General features: G+C 42.9%; 1 protein-coding gene and 1 pseudogene across 1 annotated transcript in view; one reads left to right on the top strand and one right to left on the bottom strand.

Moving 5' to 3' along the window:
- Window positions 1-15,041, top strand: part of SLC44A1 (solute carrier family 44 member 1) — a 297,913-nt gene that overhangs the window by 76,773 nt on the left and 206,099 nt on the right. The window contains exon 2 of the mRNA XM_063914149.1: window positions 4,423-4,512. Coding sequence (XP_063770219.1) covers window positions 4,423-4,512 — 90 coding nt within the window. The remainder of the gene's footprint in view (window positions 1-4,422; window positions 4,513-15,041) is intronic.
- LOC134947479 (5S ribosomal RNA) lies at window positions 8,650-8,768 on the bottom strand (annotated as a pseudogene).

Genomic DNA, 15,041 nt, shown 5'->3' with positions numbered 1-15,041 from the left:
GAACAATTTCCAATGAGAGACAATTGCAATTATTGGGCGTTTAACTACCTATCGGAGTGTACCCTACACAGCAGTAGGGCTGTTGCTTCGCCCTACTTTGGTAAGGATTTGAGGTAACAAGGCTGTAGTGGCAGGGCGCTCCAGTTCAGGTTGGCCCTAAATAAAGACCACCTTACACTTCGTGCTGCCTACAGCTTCTGTGAAGTTGGCAGTTGGTTCTTGCGCTTCAGCTTCGCTAGTGGCGCACAACGTCCACTTTGGCTATGTTCCAAACGAGAATAGACCGCGGACCAAGTGGGGGGGGGGGGGGGGGGGAATCTGTTTTCCTACCATTGTATATGCGAATTCCTGAATGATTCCGTCTCAACGATTTCAATTCCTAGGTATGATTCTCGATACGGTAAATCAAAGAATTTACCTACCCGAACAGAAGTACAGGTCATTCGTCATCTGGTACAATTAGTGCTCAAGCCTCGCACAGTCTCGGTTCATTTGTACATTCACCTATTAGACACAATGGTGGCGGCTTTCGAAGCGCTTCAGTTCGGAAGACTTCACTCACGTCCTTTTTTAACTGGATGTGCTTGCAATGGTTGGCTGTGGCCTAACGAGTACAGTGTCTGCCTGCAATGCATGCCAAAATCAATGGTCGGGCTCGCTTCTGCAGATTCACTGCAGGGTGAGGTGGTCTCCAAGGGCCAGGGTGTCTCTACTCTGGTGGCTCAAAGTACAGAATCTAACCGCAGGGAAACGGTTCGGCGCCTGGAATTGGATAATTCTCACGGCGGACGCGAGTCTCAGAGGTTGGGGAGCTGTAGTTCAAAATTTTCAGCGGGCGGATCACGAAAGAGTGCTGTCTATAAATGTCCTGGAACTCCGGGCAATTTACAATGCGCTACGACAAGCAGTGCACATGCTGCAGGCTCAGGCTGTTCAGGTGCAGTCAGACAATGCGACGGTGGTCGCATACATCAACAAACAAGGAGGAACGAAAAGCAGCATGGCAATGCGGGAAGTAGCTCGAGTCCTCAATTGGGCCGTGGTGATTTTGTCGGCAGTATTCATTCCGGGAGTGGACAACTGGGAGGCGGATTATCTCAGCTGCCGGGATTTTTATCCAAGATGTGCATTAAATCCAGAAGTGTTTCACATGCTGGTCCAGAAGTAGGGTTACCCGCAAGTGGACCTGATGGCATCTCGCCACAATTATCAAACGCCCCAGTACGTGTCCAGAACGAGAGATCCAAAGGCAGTGGCGGTGGATGCTCTTACAATCACGTGGCCATACAGTCTCGTGTATCCGTTTCCACCGTTTTCCGCTGCTCCCTCTGTTGCTAAAACGGATCAAAAGAGTCCGTCAGAGTCATACTAGTGGCGCCTCATTGGCCATGGAGAGCTTGGTTTTCGGATCTCCGCTGTCTACTCGCTAACGTTCCTTGGCCGCTCCCACTGCGTCCGGACCGGTTACAACGGGGTCCGTTCTTTTTCTCCGATTTAGCGCGGCTGCGTTTGATGGAGTGGCTGTTGAGACAGCCCTCTTAAAAAGAGAGGGCATTCCAGAATAAGTTATACCAACCATGTTACGAGCTAGGAAGCCGGTTACGGCAGCTCATTATTACAGAATTTGGCGTGCCTATATAGGTTGGTGTGAAGTTCGGAAGTTTCCGTCATCATCTTTCAAGTTATCCCGTCTTTTGTTATGTCTACAGATGGGGTTAGATGGAGGTCGGCGTTTATCCACACTAAAGGTGCAGATATCTGCGTTGTCAATTTATTTTCAAAGAAGATTGGCTCTATTGCCGTCGGTACACACCTTTATGCAGGGTGTCCTCAAAGTACAGCCTCCTTTTCACTCCACTTACTGCGCCATGGTACTTGAATCTGGTTTTAGATTTCTTATAGTCTTTTTGTTTCAAACCCTTACAACAAGTGGATATTAAGTTTCTCACTTGGGAAACAATTTCTCTCCTAGCCTTAGCTTCGGCAGGGCGGGTTTCAGTTTTGGGTGCCTTGTCATGCAAGCCACCGTATTTAGTGTTTCATAATGACAGAGCGGAACTTTAGAGGAATCCCGCTTTCCTGCCAAAAGTAGGGTCCTCTTTTCACATCAATCATCCAATAGTAGTTCCTGTGTTAACAGGAGATTCTGGAATTTTGGTTGTGGTACGCGCATTACGCGTTTATGTATTCCGAACGTCTACAGTTCCTAAGACGGATATGTTGTTGTTCTCTATGGTGCGGCCATGATGGGTTGGCCACCTTCTAAGCAGACCTTATCCAGATGGATAAAACTGACCATACGTCAGGCTTACCTTCATGTTAGGTTACAGCCGCCTACATCAGTAACAGCTCATTCTACACGTTCTCCGGGAATGTCATGGGCAGCTGGTCGTGGAGTTCTACGACACAGCTTTGCAAGTGCGGCTACATGGTCTTCAGTGCACATGTTTTTGCGCTTTTACAGGTTTGATACTTTTGCGGCATCAGCATCTAGCTTTGGCCGTCTAGTGTTACAGGTGCCAAACAGCTCTCCCGCCCAGGGGGGAAACTTTGGTACGTCCCTAGAGTACTCCAGTGACCCCTAGTGGATGAAAAAGAAAATAGGATTTTGGTACTTACCAGGTAAATCCTTTTCTTTGAATCCATAGGGGGCACTGGACGCCCACCCAGAGCAGTTTTACCTGGCTTGTGGTAGGTTCAGGGGATCTTATGGTAACACACTCTCACCGACTGGTTCAAATTAGCAAGTTTATCGGGTTGGTGTCAACTGATAGTTGTCAGTAACGTTATGTGTCAACTTTATTGTTGTCCGTTTGTTATATGTAATTCTCCATTAACCTCTATAGCTCCTGTTCGGCTCAGTAAAAAAACACTGAGGTACTCTGGGATATGGAGGGGGGAAGTACTCTCAAATTTTAATTTATTCAGTGCCTAGTTCCTGTGGAACCGTCCATATCCCTAGAGTACTCCAGTGCCCCCTATGGATTCAAAGAAAAGGATTTACCTGGTAAGTACCAAAATCCTATTTTTTAAAGCAGCAATCAATTTGCAAGGCAAAAACAACATGGTTTTGCTTTGTAAATGATTGCCGCTTTAAAAATATGGCAGACTAGCACAATTTCGTCAATAGCCTGCATCTCGCAGGCTATTAGATATTGCCCATAATGTGGCAGCTGTTGCTTAATTAGTTGATGAAAACAGTTATTTTTCATGTAAGTGGCCACAAGAAACCTTATTTAAAAATGCAGGTAACCAAAGGGATCATGTGTCTTGAAAACCAAAGCAGGGAAATGGCAATGATGATCACATTTGAATGTAAATTTCTTTGCAAGTAGAGAACGACTTCATAATATGGGTAATTTGCAAGATTGCTAAATATTTCTGGGAATCATATGGGCCGGTTCAATTGTTTTGGGCATCTAAAAATCACATCTAAACAGGACTTTTTGTGATTGGGTGCCCAAACAGACTGGGTTTAGCCGCCTAAAATGACACAAACCATCTAAACTGCCTGCTTTGAGTGTCCCATACATTTTTTTTTCTTACACTTCAGGAGGCTGCGAGAAAGAAATGTCCGCCTCGCTGCTACTGGGAATCTAAACGGAGCAACAATTGAGTTGCTCCGTTTTGCCCCCCTCCCCCCCCCCCCCCTCCCGGTGGTAGCCGCGGGGTAAAACAATTGAATCTGCCACATCAAGATTACTACTATTTTAGGAAGTCTGCCTGACATTCAGAGAGTTGGCAACGGTATATTTATAGACATTATAGACATTCTGGATCCTATTTGTCTGGGAAAACGACCAAAATTATTCTGTAATGTTTTTTGTTTCCTAAAATTTTTCTTTCTTTAACCTTCTTTCTAAAATAACGAAGGGTGGATAAACACTAGAGCGAGGGGTGGGGCAGCTAGAAGAGAGTCTTTCTGCCGGGTCCCTGTAGCTCCGCCCCCCTAAACACAAATCAGAGCTGCTGCAGATCCATGGCCAGCCAGAGTGACAGAAGTACTCTGCTGCTTGTGAGGTGTGTGGTAGTGTATGTGAGCAGTTCCTCCTGGGCAGTGAGTTATAATGGGAGCAACATGAGCAGTGAGGGGTGGGGGAGCAGCTATGTGGGCAATGAGGTACAATGGGGTAGTGAGCTGTGGAAGCAGTGAGGGAAGGGCATATGGAGGAAACTGTAAAGAGCTGTAAAAGGGGTAAGATATTGAGGGAGGTAACAGTAAGAAACTTTTTTTTTTTTTTAGGAGGGGGAGGAAGCGGCCAATAATATTGTGCCTAGGGTAGGACTGGCCCCTAAATCCGCCTCTGTCTCCAAGGCTTAGTAAATAGACCCCTAAGTTCACAAATCCATGCTATGCATGTAGATTGCAAAGGACCATTTGAAAGTTGGTAAATTTTAACATTTTTTTGGTCTCCTTTTCAGAACACTAAGCGGGACTGGAGGCCATTGGAAGAACACAGTTGTACTGATATCCCATGGCTGCTGCTGTTTATCCTCTTCTGTGTTGGAATGGTGAGTATCCATTATGCCTAAAGCTTTCATGTGTCATCTACTGTTTCGTCACCTTCCATATTTGCACCCTACCTGCTATTTTCATTAAAACACACATTTTTCTCAGAATTGATTTCTCTTCTGGGAAAATCTATAGGTTGAAGACACAGTGATCATCAAATTTGAAATGAAATTTGAAAGATCGCTCCTGTACAGGTGAACAGACAGGATACTTAGTACTAGAGATGTGCGGTTTTGGATTTTCTCGGTTATTTTTTTCCAAAATAGTGCAAGTTTGGATTTAACCGGATTGAATTTATTGGCTATCCAAAGCAAGTGAGAGTCAGTAGCCAGTAGGATGCTGTTTTTGAGATCTAATTAAATCCAAACCCGTACATCTGTACCGATGATCCCACACACATCTTATGTGATAGTTTATACACTATCTCCTTTGCAGCAAAAATACTAACCCTAAATCCTTAGCACACTATTAGTAAATTAAGATGCAAAACAAGTATGTAATCTTGGTATAAAGGAAAAAGCAGACGTCTGATTGGAGAATAATAATCCTAATCCTAAATACAGTACTTTTACTAAAGTAAATTTATTTATTATGAGTTGTTGTTTTTTTTTTTTTTTTTAAAGGAATGTATGTGCAATAGCAGATTAAGCATAATGATACGTGGCACCAGTTTGTTTTTATATATATATATATATATATATATATATCTCATATAAATTCAGCACTCACCTTATATTAACACTTCAAACTGTAATTCATCTGAATTCAGGGAATGTTAGTTCCAAAATATTGCAATAGTTTGTTAAGCTGACTAGCCACTTCACGGCCATTCCCATTTGGTCAGTCCCTACACTGACTTTCACAAATCTGAGCAATGCTCTCAGGCATCTTTTGGATTTTAAATACACTGCTCAAAAAAATAAAGGGAACACTTAAACAACACAATGTAACTCCAAGTCAATCACACTTTTGTGAAATCAAACTGTCCACTTAGGAAGCAACACTGACATCATATGCTGTTGGAATAGACAACAGGTGGAAATTATAGGCAATTAGCAAGACACCCCAAATAAAGGAGGAGTTCTGCAGGTGGTGACCACAGACCACTTCTCAGCTCTTATGCTTTCTGGCTGATGTTTTGGTCACTTTTGAAAGCTGGCGGTGCTTTCACTCTAGTGGTAGCATGAGACGGAGTCTACAACCCACACAAGTGGCTCAGGTAGTGCAGCTCATCCAGGATGGCACATCAATGCGAGCTATGGCAAGTAGGTTTGCTGTGTCTGTCAGCGTAGTGTCCAGAGCATGGAGGCGCTACCAGGAGACAGGCCAGTACATCAGGAGACTTGGAGGAGGCCGTAGGAGGGCAACAACCCAGCAGCAGGACCGCTACCTTCGCCTTTGTGCAAGGAGGAACAGGAGGAGCACTGCCAGAGCCCTGCAAAATGACCTCCAGCAAGCCACAAATGTGCATGGGTCTACTCAAACGATCAGAAACAGACTCCATGAGGGTGGTATGAGGGCCCGACGTCCACAGGTGGGGGTTGTGCTTACAGCTCAACACCGTGCAGGATGTTTGGCATTTGCCAGAGAACACCAAGATTGGCAAATTCGCCACTGGCGCCCTGTGCTCTTCACAGATGAAAGCAGGTTCTCACTGAGCACATGTGACAGACGGAGTCTGGAGACGCCAAGGAGACCGTTCTGCTGCCTGCAACATCCTCGGTTTGGCAGTGGGTCAGTAATGGTGTGGGGTGGCATTTCTTTGGGGGGCTGCACAGCCCTCCATGTGCTTGCCAGAGGTAGCCTGACTGCCATTAGGTACCGAGATGAGATCCTCAGACCCCTTGTGAGACCATATGCTGGTACGGTTGGCCCTGGGTTCCTCCTAATGGAAGACAATGCTAGACCTCATGTGGCTGGAGTGTGTCAGCAGTTCCTGCAAGACGAAGGCATTGATGCTATGGACTGGCCCGCCCGTTCCCCAGACATGAATCCAATTGAGCACATCTGGGACATTATGTCTCGCTCCATCCATCAACGCCACGTTGCACCACAGACTGTTCAGGAGTTGGCGGATGCTTTAGTCCAGGTCTGGGAGGAGATCCCTCAGGAGACCATCCGCCACCTCATCAAGAGCATGCCTAGGCGTTGTAGGGAGGTCATACAGGCACGTGGAGGCCACACACACTACTGAGCCTCATTTTGACTTGTTTTAAGGACATTACATCAAAGTTGGATCAGCCTGTAGTGTGTTTTTCCACTTTAATTTTGAGTGTGACTCCAAATCCAGACCTCCATGGGTTTAAAAATTTGATTTCCATTGATCATTTTTGTGTGATTTTGTTGTCAGCACATTCAACTATGTAAAGAACAAAGTATTTACTAAGAATATTTCATTCATTCAGATCTAGGATGTTATTTTAGTGTTCCCATTATTTTTTTGAGCAGTATGTATGTATGTATGTGTGTGTGTATGTATATATATATATATATATATATATATATATATATATATATATATATATATATATATATATATGTGTAACAGAAGATGATATTGCGCCACTTGTGGGGTAAAATCTCAGTAAAAAAGTGAGTTAAAAGAGCATTGGTATTGAAATTGAGTAAAAACACACACTTCCCTAGCTTAAAGGTGTCTGCCAACCCTTAAAAATGCAGTACCGGCACAATACTGCTAAAAGGATAAAGAATGGGGGGATATGGGTATCGGCGACTGGTGTTGTTTAAAAAAAAACAATAATAAAAGACTAAGATTTATGAGCCAAAAAATATATAAAATCAACAAACAAGTTTTTTAATATATAAGTGGAATAAAATACAGAAAATTTCACAAGTAAGGATAAAAGCATAAAAAACTTTGTAAAAGGTAAGGAATTCGGACTTAGCTTTTAAAATAGGCAAGTGGGGTCACTACAGGGAACCCAACGCGTTTCGTCTCAATCAGACTTCTTCAGAGGGTAGGGACCTAATGAAATGGCAAGCTTATTTATAGCCCTGATATGCTAGATCAGGGGTTGTGATGTCACACTTGGTCATGTGACCTGATTAAAAACAATTAGTCTGGAGCACAGTCAAGGACACAGTTTATAACATTGCAGTGGCAGTAGGAATCACTATAGGTTCATATAAATGGACAAACGAGTGTTTTTCAGGCTTAGAAACCGTATTTAGATGTTTAATCCGTGAATATACACCAAAGTGCGGCACTTCCGCCACACTTCCGGTGACGGGGATCGCGGGTCACGTGTCTTTGGATACTTCCACCCCACTTCCGGTTTTTCAGTGCGCATGCGTCGACGGCGTCCCGCGCGTACTGCGCATGCGTCCACGGCGTCTCTTGTAACAGGAGACAGTTCTTTGTGTGCTTAGAGCTTTGAGGTCCTTCACCTTCAGTATTGTGGCGGCCATACTGTTGTTGGGAATTTCAATATAGTCCATATAAATGCGGTGGCCATCTTGGTGGAGTTTCTGAAGACATGGTGTGCCGGTATCCATAGAAACCGTTCCATATAAACATAAGAATCAGAAAAAAAATGGTAAAACACATGCCTGTCAGTTTTATATAGGCAAATAAGAACACTGTTATACAGGGGTTAGGGAGATAAGGATCTAATGGTTGAAATAAATAAAACAAATTGGATATAGAATATAAATGTGGTTCATATCCAATAATTCTTCATAAACTAATTTACAGGTGTTTATCAATATTACATTATTATAGGTTGGTGATTGCTCGTAATGTGCAAAAATATCGATAGTGGTGCTGCAGATGCCATTGCAATTAAGGTTGTATAAGTGGAGGGGTGGATAAGGAAGGGGGGGGGAGGGGGGGGGATATTATGTGATATCATCTGGTGGTACAAAATTATAAGTGGAATAAAAGGTATTAGGAACGGGTGAATAGTACGGGATTGCATAGAGAATGTGGGTCGAACCACACACCAGGGGTGCATGTATAGAAGTGATTTGAATAATAGAAAAGTGATGATGGGTAACATATAGTGAAAAGGACCTCCGTATTAAATGTTTATACGGTGGGTCGTACAGAGTGTGAGCCTATTTGGTACTCAGTGGTATCAGGTCGGTCTCTAATTAGCTTGATGTCATTATGACATTCCTTACAGTACCTGATCTTCCCAGGCAGTCCCCCTCCCTGGTACTGGTCAGGCCCAAACACTGCTTAGCTTCCAAGATCGGACGAGATTGGGCGTGCCAGTGTGGTTTGACTGTACATGAAAGTAGACATCGTAACATCAGAAATCCGATCGCCTAGGACAGCACTCGAGTCAAATAGATTAAGTATTATATATTATTTATTAACAGGTACAGAAAGAGAAATGTTGTAGGGATATGCACAAGCAGGTAGTGGTGGAAAAGGGGAGGACCCAGGACTACATAAACGATATAGCACCTCATAGAAAAGGTGCAATCTCATAACCTTCGTTTAGACCCATGGGTTGTAGGGTCTGCAGCTGGAATATCCAGTACATCTCCCTTCTCGAGAGTTTGTTCGCCAGGTCACCACCTCTTTCTCCCAGACACACGTGTTCGATCGCTTTGAACGTGAGGTCCTCAGGATTGGAGTTGTGTTGTGCTGTAAAGTGTCTGGAAACAGTATGGCTTTCCACTTTATTTTTAATGTTCCTTATGTGCTCCTGGATCCTCATTTTTAACGGTCTCTTGGTTTTACCCACGTACTTCTTCTTACATGTGCACTCCAGTAGGTATATTACGGACGTCGTGTTACAGTTCATGAATTCTTTAATGATATATTCTTTCTTGTCTGCCGTATCACTGTAGGTTTTTCTGTTCCGATGTAAGTATTTGCATACGTTGCATTTCCCACATTTATAAGAACCCACACATTTCGGCATTGGAGTGTTCCTGTTGGACTTCTCCTTAAGTAGACTCGGTGCAAGGTGGTCTTTCAGGTTCCTGGATTTCTTGAAGATGAGTAAGGGTTCGGGCGGTAGGACTTCCTTAAGAACCGGATCCATGAGAAGAACGTTCCAGTGGTTTTTGAGCGAATTCCTGATGATCCTTTCGTGTTGACTGTAGGTGGTAACGAAACGCAACAGTGTCTTTTTTAACTTCTCTTGGTTTGTACCTCAGGAGTTCCTCTCTATTCACATTTCCCGTTCTTTCCAGTGCTTCCTTCAGAACGGGACCTGGGTATTCCTGGTCTTCGAATCTTTTACTGTAGATCCCCAACTGATCCTCACAGTCTTTAGGATTCGTGCAATTCCTCTTGATTCTAGAGAATTGTGATGCCGGGATGTTATTTTTCCACTTTTGGAGGTGGTTGCTTCGATAGTGCAAATAACTGTTCATATCCACCTCTTTGATAAAATTCTTAGTGGTGACGCCTCCATTCTCCCCCGTTAAAATCAGGTCCAAATATTCGACAGATTTGGCATTAATATTTGAGGTAAAAGTCAGATTCATGTCATTATTTCCCAGCGTGCTTAAAAATTCATTAAAAGACTCGACCGTACCGTTCCAGATGATTAAAATATCGTCAATATAACGTCTGTAGAGCACCACATTCTCCTTAAAAGCCATAGAGCCGTAGACATGTGTTTTTTCCCAACATCCCATGAACAAGTTGGCAAAACTTGGGGCGAAAATCGTCCCCATAGCTGTGCCGCAGCATTGTAGGTAAAACTGGTTAAGAAATTTAAAATAATTATGGCTGAGGATAAAAAACATAAGATCACAAATAAAATCACGATGGGTGGACGTCAGTGCTGGATCGTTGTTCAAATATTCCCTACATGCAGCTATGACTTTGGAATGTTCAATGCATGTGTACAGGGACTGAACGTCCACTGTCGCCCATATATAAGAATTCTTCCACTCCACTGTTCTGAGTATATTGAGAATCGATGTTGTATCCTTCAAATATGATGGCAGTGCTGTCACATAGTTCTTCAAAAAGATGTCCACATACTCAGATAGGTTGGAAGTCAGTGAGCCTATGCCTGCCACTATTGGTCTGCCTGGTGGATTGGTTAGAGATTTGTGGATTTTGGGCAGGAAGTAAAAGACTGGGGTAATAGGATTGGACTGCATGAGATACTGGTATTCTTCCTTGTTTATTACGTTATTCCGTAAGCCTTGTAAAAGTATGGTCCTTAGTTCTTCCACGAACAGTTCTTTCGGGTCACCCTGAAGTGGTGTGTAAGATTTCACATCTCCCAAAAGTCTCAGTGCTTCCTTGATATACTGGTCATGGTCCATTACGACCACTCCCCCCCCTTTGTCCGCCTGCTTGATGATTATGTTGTTATTTTTCTGTAGTTTCTTCAGGGCTTCGCACTCACTGTTCCTCAAATTCTTTCCCTCAGCTGATTTCAGTTCGGTGTCGCATAATTCTTTTTTGACCAAGTCATAAAAAATGCTGACATTGCTCCCCTTTGATTCCAGTGGGTAATACTTTGATGTTGGTTTTAAGCCGGATTTGGAACGTTCCTCATAATTGTTTATGACTGCATCTTCCTTACGTAAGAAATGTCTTTTTAAAGTTAATTTCCTCACAAATTTATTCAAGTCAATGAAGGTTTCGAATCTGTTCAAACCACTTGTGGGTGCAAAGGACAGACCCTTGCTGAGCAGTGTAACCTCTGGTTCTGTTAAGGTATGAGTGGATAGGTTGAAAATGCCTTTATCCCGTGGTTCAACTACTACAGGTTCCTTCTCTTTTGGTCTCTCCCTCCTGCCGCCCCGTTTTCCTCTTCTTCTAAAAGTATTTTTTTCATGGGAGACGCCTGTCTGATGTCCTCCCTCACCATATTTCTCACCATGTCTCTTGCTCGTGCACCTGTTCTTGCCGATAAAAAATCCTGATCACCTGTTGAATCTCTCTTTTGTAAAGCCGAAAATCTGTTGACTGTTTTGATGTGTGGGTTTGACGGGGATTCTTCACTAATGGTCCTGGTGTTTCTTCCCTTAGGTACTATCTTCCATTGATACCTTCCCACTCCGCTGGACTGATGGCTAGGAGCCTTGAATCTGCTTCAATTCTTAATATTTCCTTGACTGTAGTCATTTTTGTCCCGAAGAAATTTCTTCTCTTTCCCTTTAATGACATCCCCTTCTATATGCTCTAACTTCTTGTTAAGTACTTTTTCGTTAATGATGTAGTCCTCCTTATCCTTGAATCCGATCATTTCAGATTCCTTAGCTTTTATTTCGACCTCCAGTGCCTCCAGGGTACTCTTCTTTTTCCGGATGAGCAATTTCATAAGATCTATTGAACACCTGTGCAAGATGGAGTCCCATTCTTCTATGAATTCTGTATCCATGGTGCCAAAGGTTGGTTGTTTGAGGAGTCTCAGGCCTCTGGGTACTCTGTTTACTGTGATGTAATGTTCCAGGCCTTTGATGTCCCACCATGTTTTCACTTCTTTAATAAGAAGTTTCTCCATACCCCAGAATAGATCATCAAGATCTTGTGTTGGTGTTGGAGTATCCACCTGTTTGTTTTCATTAAATATCTTTTGGCATAAATCATTTCTTTTAACCGTACGATCGACATTCCTGAACATTCTAGGTCACTACTGGATGTTTTGACTCACCAGGCTGCTATATCAATGTACCAACAGACAATTGTGTAACAGAAGATGATATTGCGCCACTTGTGGGGTAAAATCTCAGTAAAAAAGTGAGTTAAAAGAGCATTGGTATTGAAATTGAGTAAAAACACACACTTCCCTAGCTTAAAGGTGTCTGCCAACCCTTAAAAATGCAGTACCGGCACAATACTGCTAAAAGGATAAAGAATGGGGGGATATGGGTATCGGCGACTGGTGTTGTTTAAAACAAAACAATAATAAAAGACTAAGATTTATGAGCCAAAAAATATATAAAATCAACAAACAAGTTTTTTAATATATAAGTGGAATAAAATACAGAAAATTTCACAAGTAAGGATAAAAGCATAAAAAACTTTGTAAAAGGTAAGGAATTCGGACTTAGCTTTTAAAATAGGCAAGTGGGGTCACTACAGGGAACCCAACGCGTTTCGTCTCAATCAGACTTCTTCAGAGGGTAGGGACCTAATGAAATGGCAAGCCTATTTATAGCCCTGATATGCTAGATCAGGGGTTGTGATGTCACACTTGGTCATGTGACCTGATTAAAAACAATTAGTCTGGAGCACAGTCAAGGACACAGTTTATAACATTGCAGTGGCAGTAGGAATCACTATAGGTTCATATAAATGGACAAATGAGTGTTTTTCAGGCTTAGAAACCGTATTTAGATGTTTAATCCGTGAATATACACCAAAGTGCGCCACTTCCGCCACACTTCCGGTGACGGGGATCGCGGGTCACGTGTCTTTGGATACTTCCGCCCCACTTCCGGTTTTTCAGTGCGCATGCGTCGACGGCGTCCCGCGCGTACTGCGCATGCGTCCACGGCGTCTCTTGTAACAGGAGACAGTTCTTTGTGTGCTTAGAGCTTTGAGGTCCTTCACCTTCAGTATTGTGGCGGCCATACTGTTGTTGGGAATTTCAATATAGTCCATATAAATGCGGTGGCCATCTTGGTGGAGTTTCTGAAGACATGGTGTGCCGGTATCCATAGAAACCGTTCCATATAAACATAAGAATCAGAAAAAAATGGTAAAACACATGCCTGTCAGTTTTATATAGGCAAATAAGAACACTGTTATACAGGGGTTAGGGAGATGAGGATCTAATGGTTGAAATAAATAAAACAAATTGGATATAGAATATAAATGTGGTTCATATCCAATAATTCTTCATAAACTAATTTACAGGTGTTTATCAATATTACATTATTATAGGTTGGTGATTGCTCGTAATGTGCAAAAATATCGATAGTGGTGCTGCAGATGCCATTGCAATTAAGGTTGTATAAGTGGAGGGGTGGATAAGGAAGGGGAGGGGGGGGGAGGGATATTATGTGATATCATCTGGTGGTACAAAATTATAAGTGGAATAAAAGGTATTAGGAACGGGTGAATAGTACGGGATTGCATAGAGAATGTGGGTCGAACCACACACCAGGGGTGCATGTATAGAAGTGATTTGAATAATAGAAAAGTGATGATGGGTAACATATAGTGAAAAGGACCTCCGTATTAAATGTTTATACGGTGGGTCGTACAGAGCGTGAGCCTATTTGGTACTCAGTGGTATCAGGTCGGTCTCTAATTAGCTTGATGTCATTATGACATTCCTTACAGTACCTGATCTTCCCAGGTAGTCCCCCTCCCTGGTACTGGTCAGGCCCAAACACTGCTTAGCGACAGTGGACGTTCAGTCCCTGTACACATGCATTGAACATTCCAAAGTCATAGCTGCATGTAGGGAATATTTGAACAACGATCCAGCACTGACGTCCACCCATCGTGATTTTATTTGTGATCTTATGTTTTTTATCCTCAGCCATAATTATTTTACATTTCTTAACCAGTTTTACCTACAATGCTGCGGCACAGCTATGGGGACGATTTTCGCCCCAAGTTTTGCCAACTTGTTCATGGGATGTTGGGAAAAAACACATGTCTACGGCTCTATGGCTTTTAAGGAGAATGTGGTGCTCTACAGACGTTATATTGACGATATTTTAATCATCTGGAACGGTACGGTCGAGTCTTTTAATGAATTTTTAAGCACGCTGGGAAATAATGACATGAATCTGACTTTTACCTCCAATATTAATGCCAAATCTGTCGAATATTTGGACCTGATTTTAACGGGGGAGAATGGAGGCGTCACCACTAAGAATTTTATCAAAGAGGTGGATATGAACAGTTATTTGCACTATCGAAGCATCCACCTCCAAAAGTGGAAAAATAACATCCCGGCATCACAATTCTCTAGAATCAAGAGGAATTGCACGAATCCTAAAGACTGTGAGGATCAGTTGGGGATCTACAGTAAAAGATTCGAAGACCAGGAATACCCAGGTCCCGTTCTGAAGGAAGCACTGGAAAAAACGGGAAATGTGAATAGAGAGGAACTCCTGAGGTACAAACCAAGAGAAGTTAAAATAGACACTGTTGCGTTCGTTACCACCTACAGTCAACACGAAAGGATCATCAGGAATTCGCTCAAAAACCACTGGAACGTTCTTCTCATGGATCCGGTTCTTAAGGAAGTCCTACCGCCCGAACCCTTACTCATCTTCAAGAAATCCAGGAACCTGAAAGACCACCTTGCACTGAGTCTACTTAAGGAGAAGTCCAACAGGAACACTCCAATGCCGAAATGTGTGGGTTCTTATAAATGTGGGAAATGCAACGTATGCAAATACTTACATCGGAACAGAAAAACCTACAGTGATACGGCAGACAAGAAAGAATATATCATTAAAGAATTCATGAACTGTAACACGACGTCCGTAATATACCTACTGGAGTGCACATGTAAGAAGAAGTACGTGGGTAAGACCAAGAGACCGTTAAAAATGAGGATCCAGGAGCACATAAGGAACATTAAAAATAAAGTGGAGAGCCATACTGTTTCCAGACACT

This window comes from Pseudophryne corroboree, chromosome 1 (assembly GCF_028390025.1).
Source record: "Pseudophryne corroboree isolate aPseCor3 chromosome 1, aPseCor3.hap2, whole genome shotgun sequence".
In the NCBI taxonomy this organism is placed as follows: domain Eukaryota; kingdom Metazoa; phylum Chordata; class Amphibia; order Anura; family Myobatrachidae; genus Pseudophryne; species Pseudophryne corroboree.
Note: the sequence above shows the minus strand (reverse complement) of the source record. Positions and strands in the feature narration are given on the sequence as shown.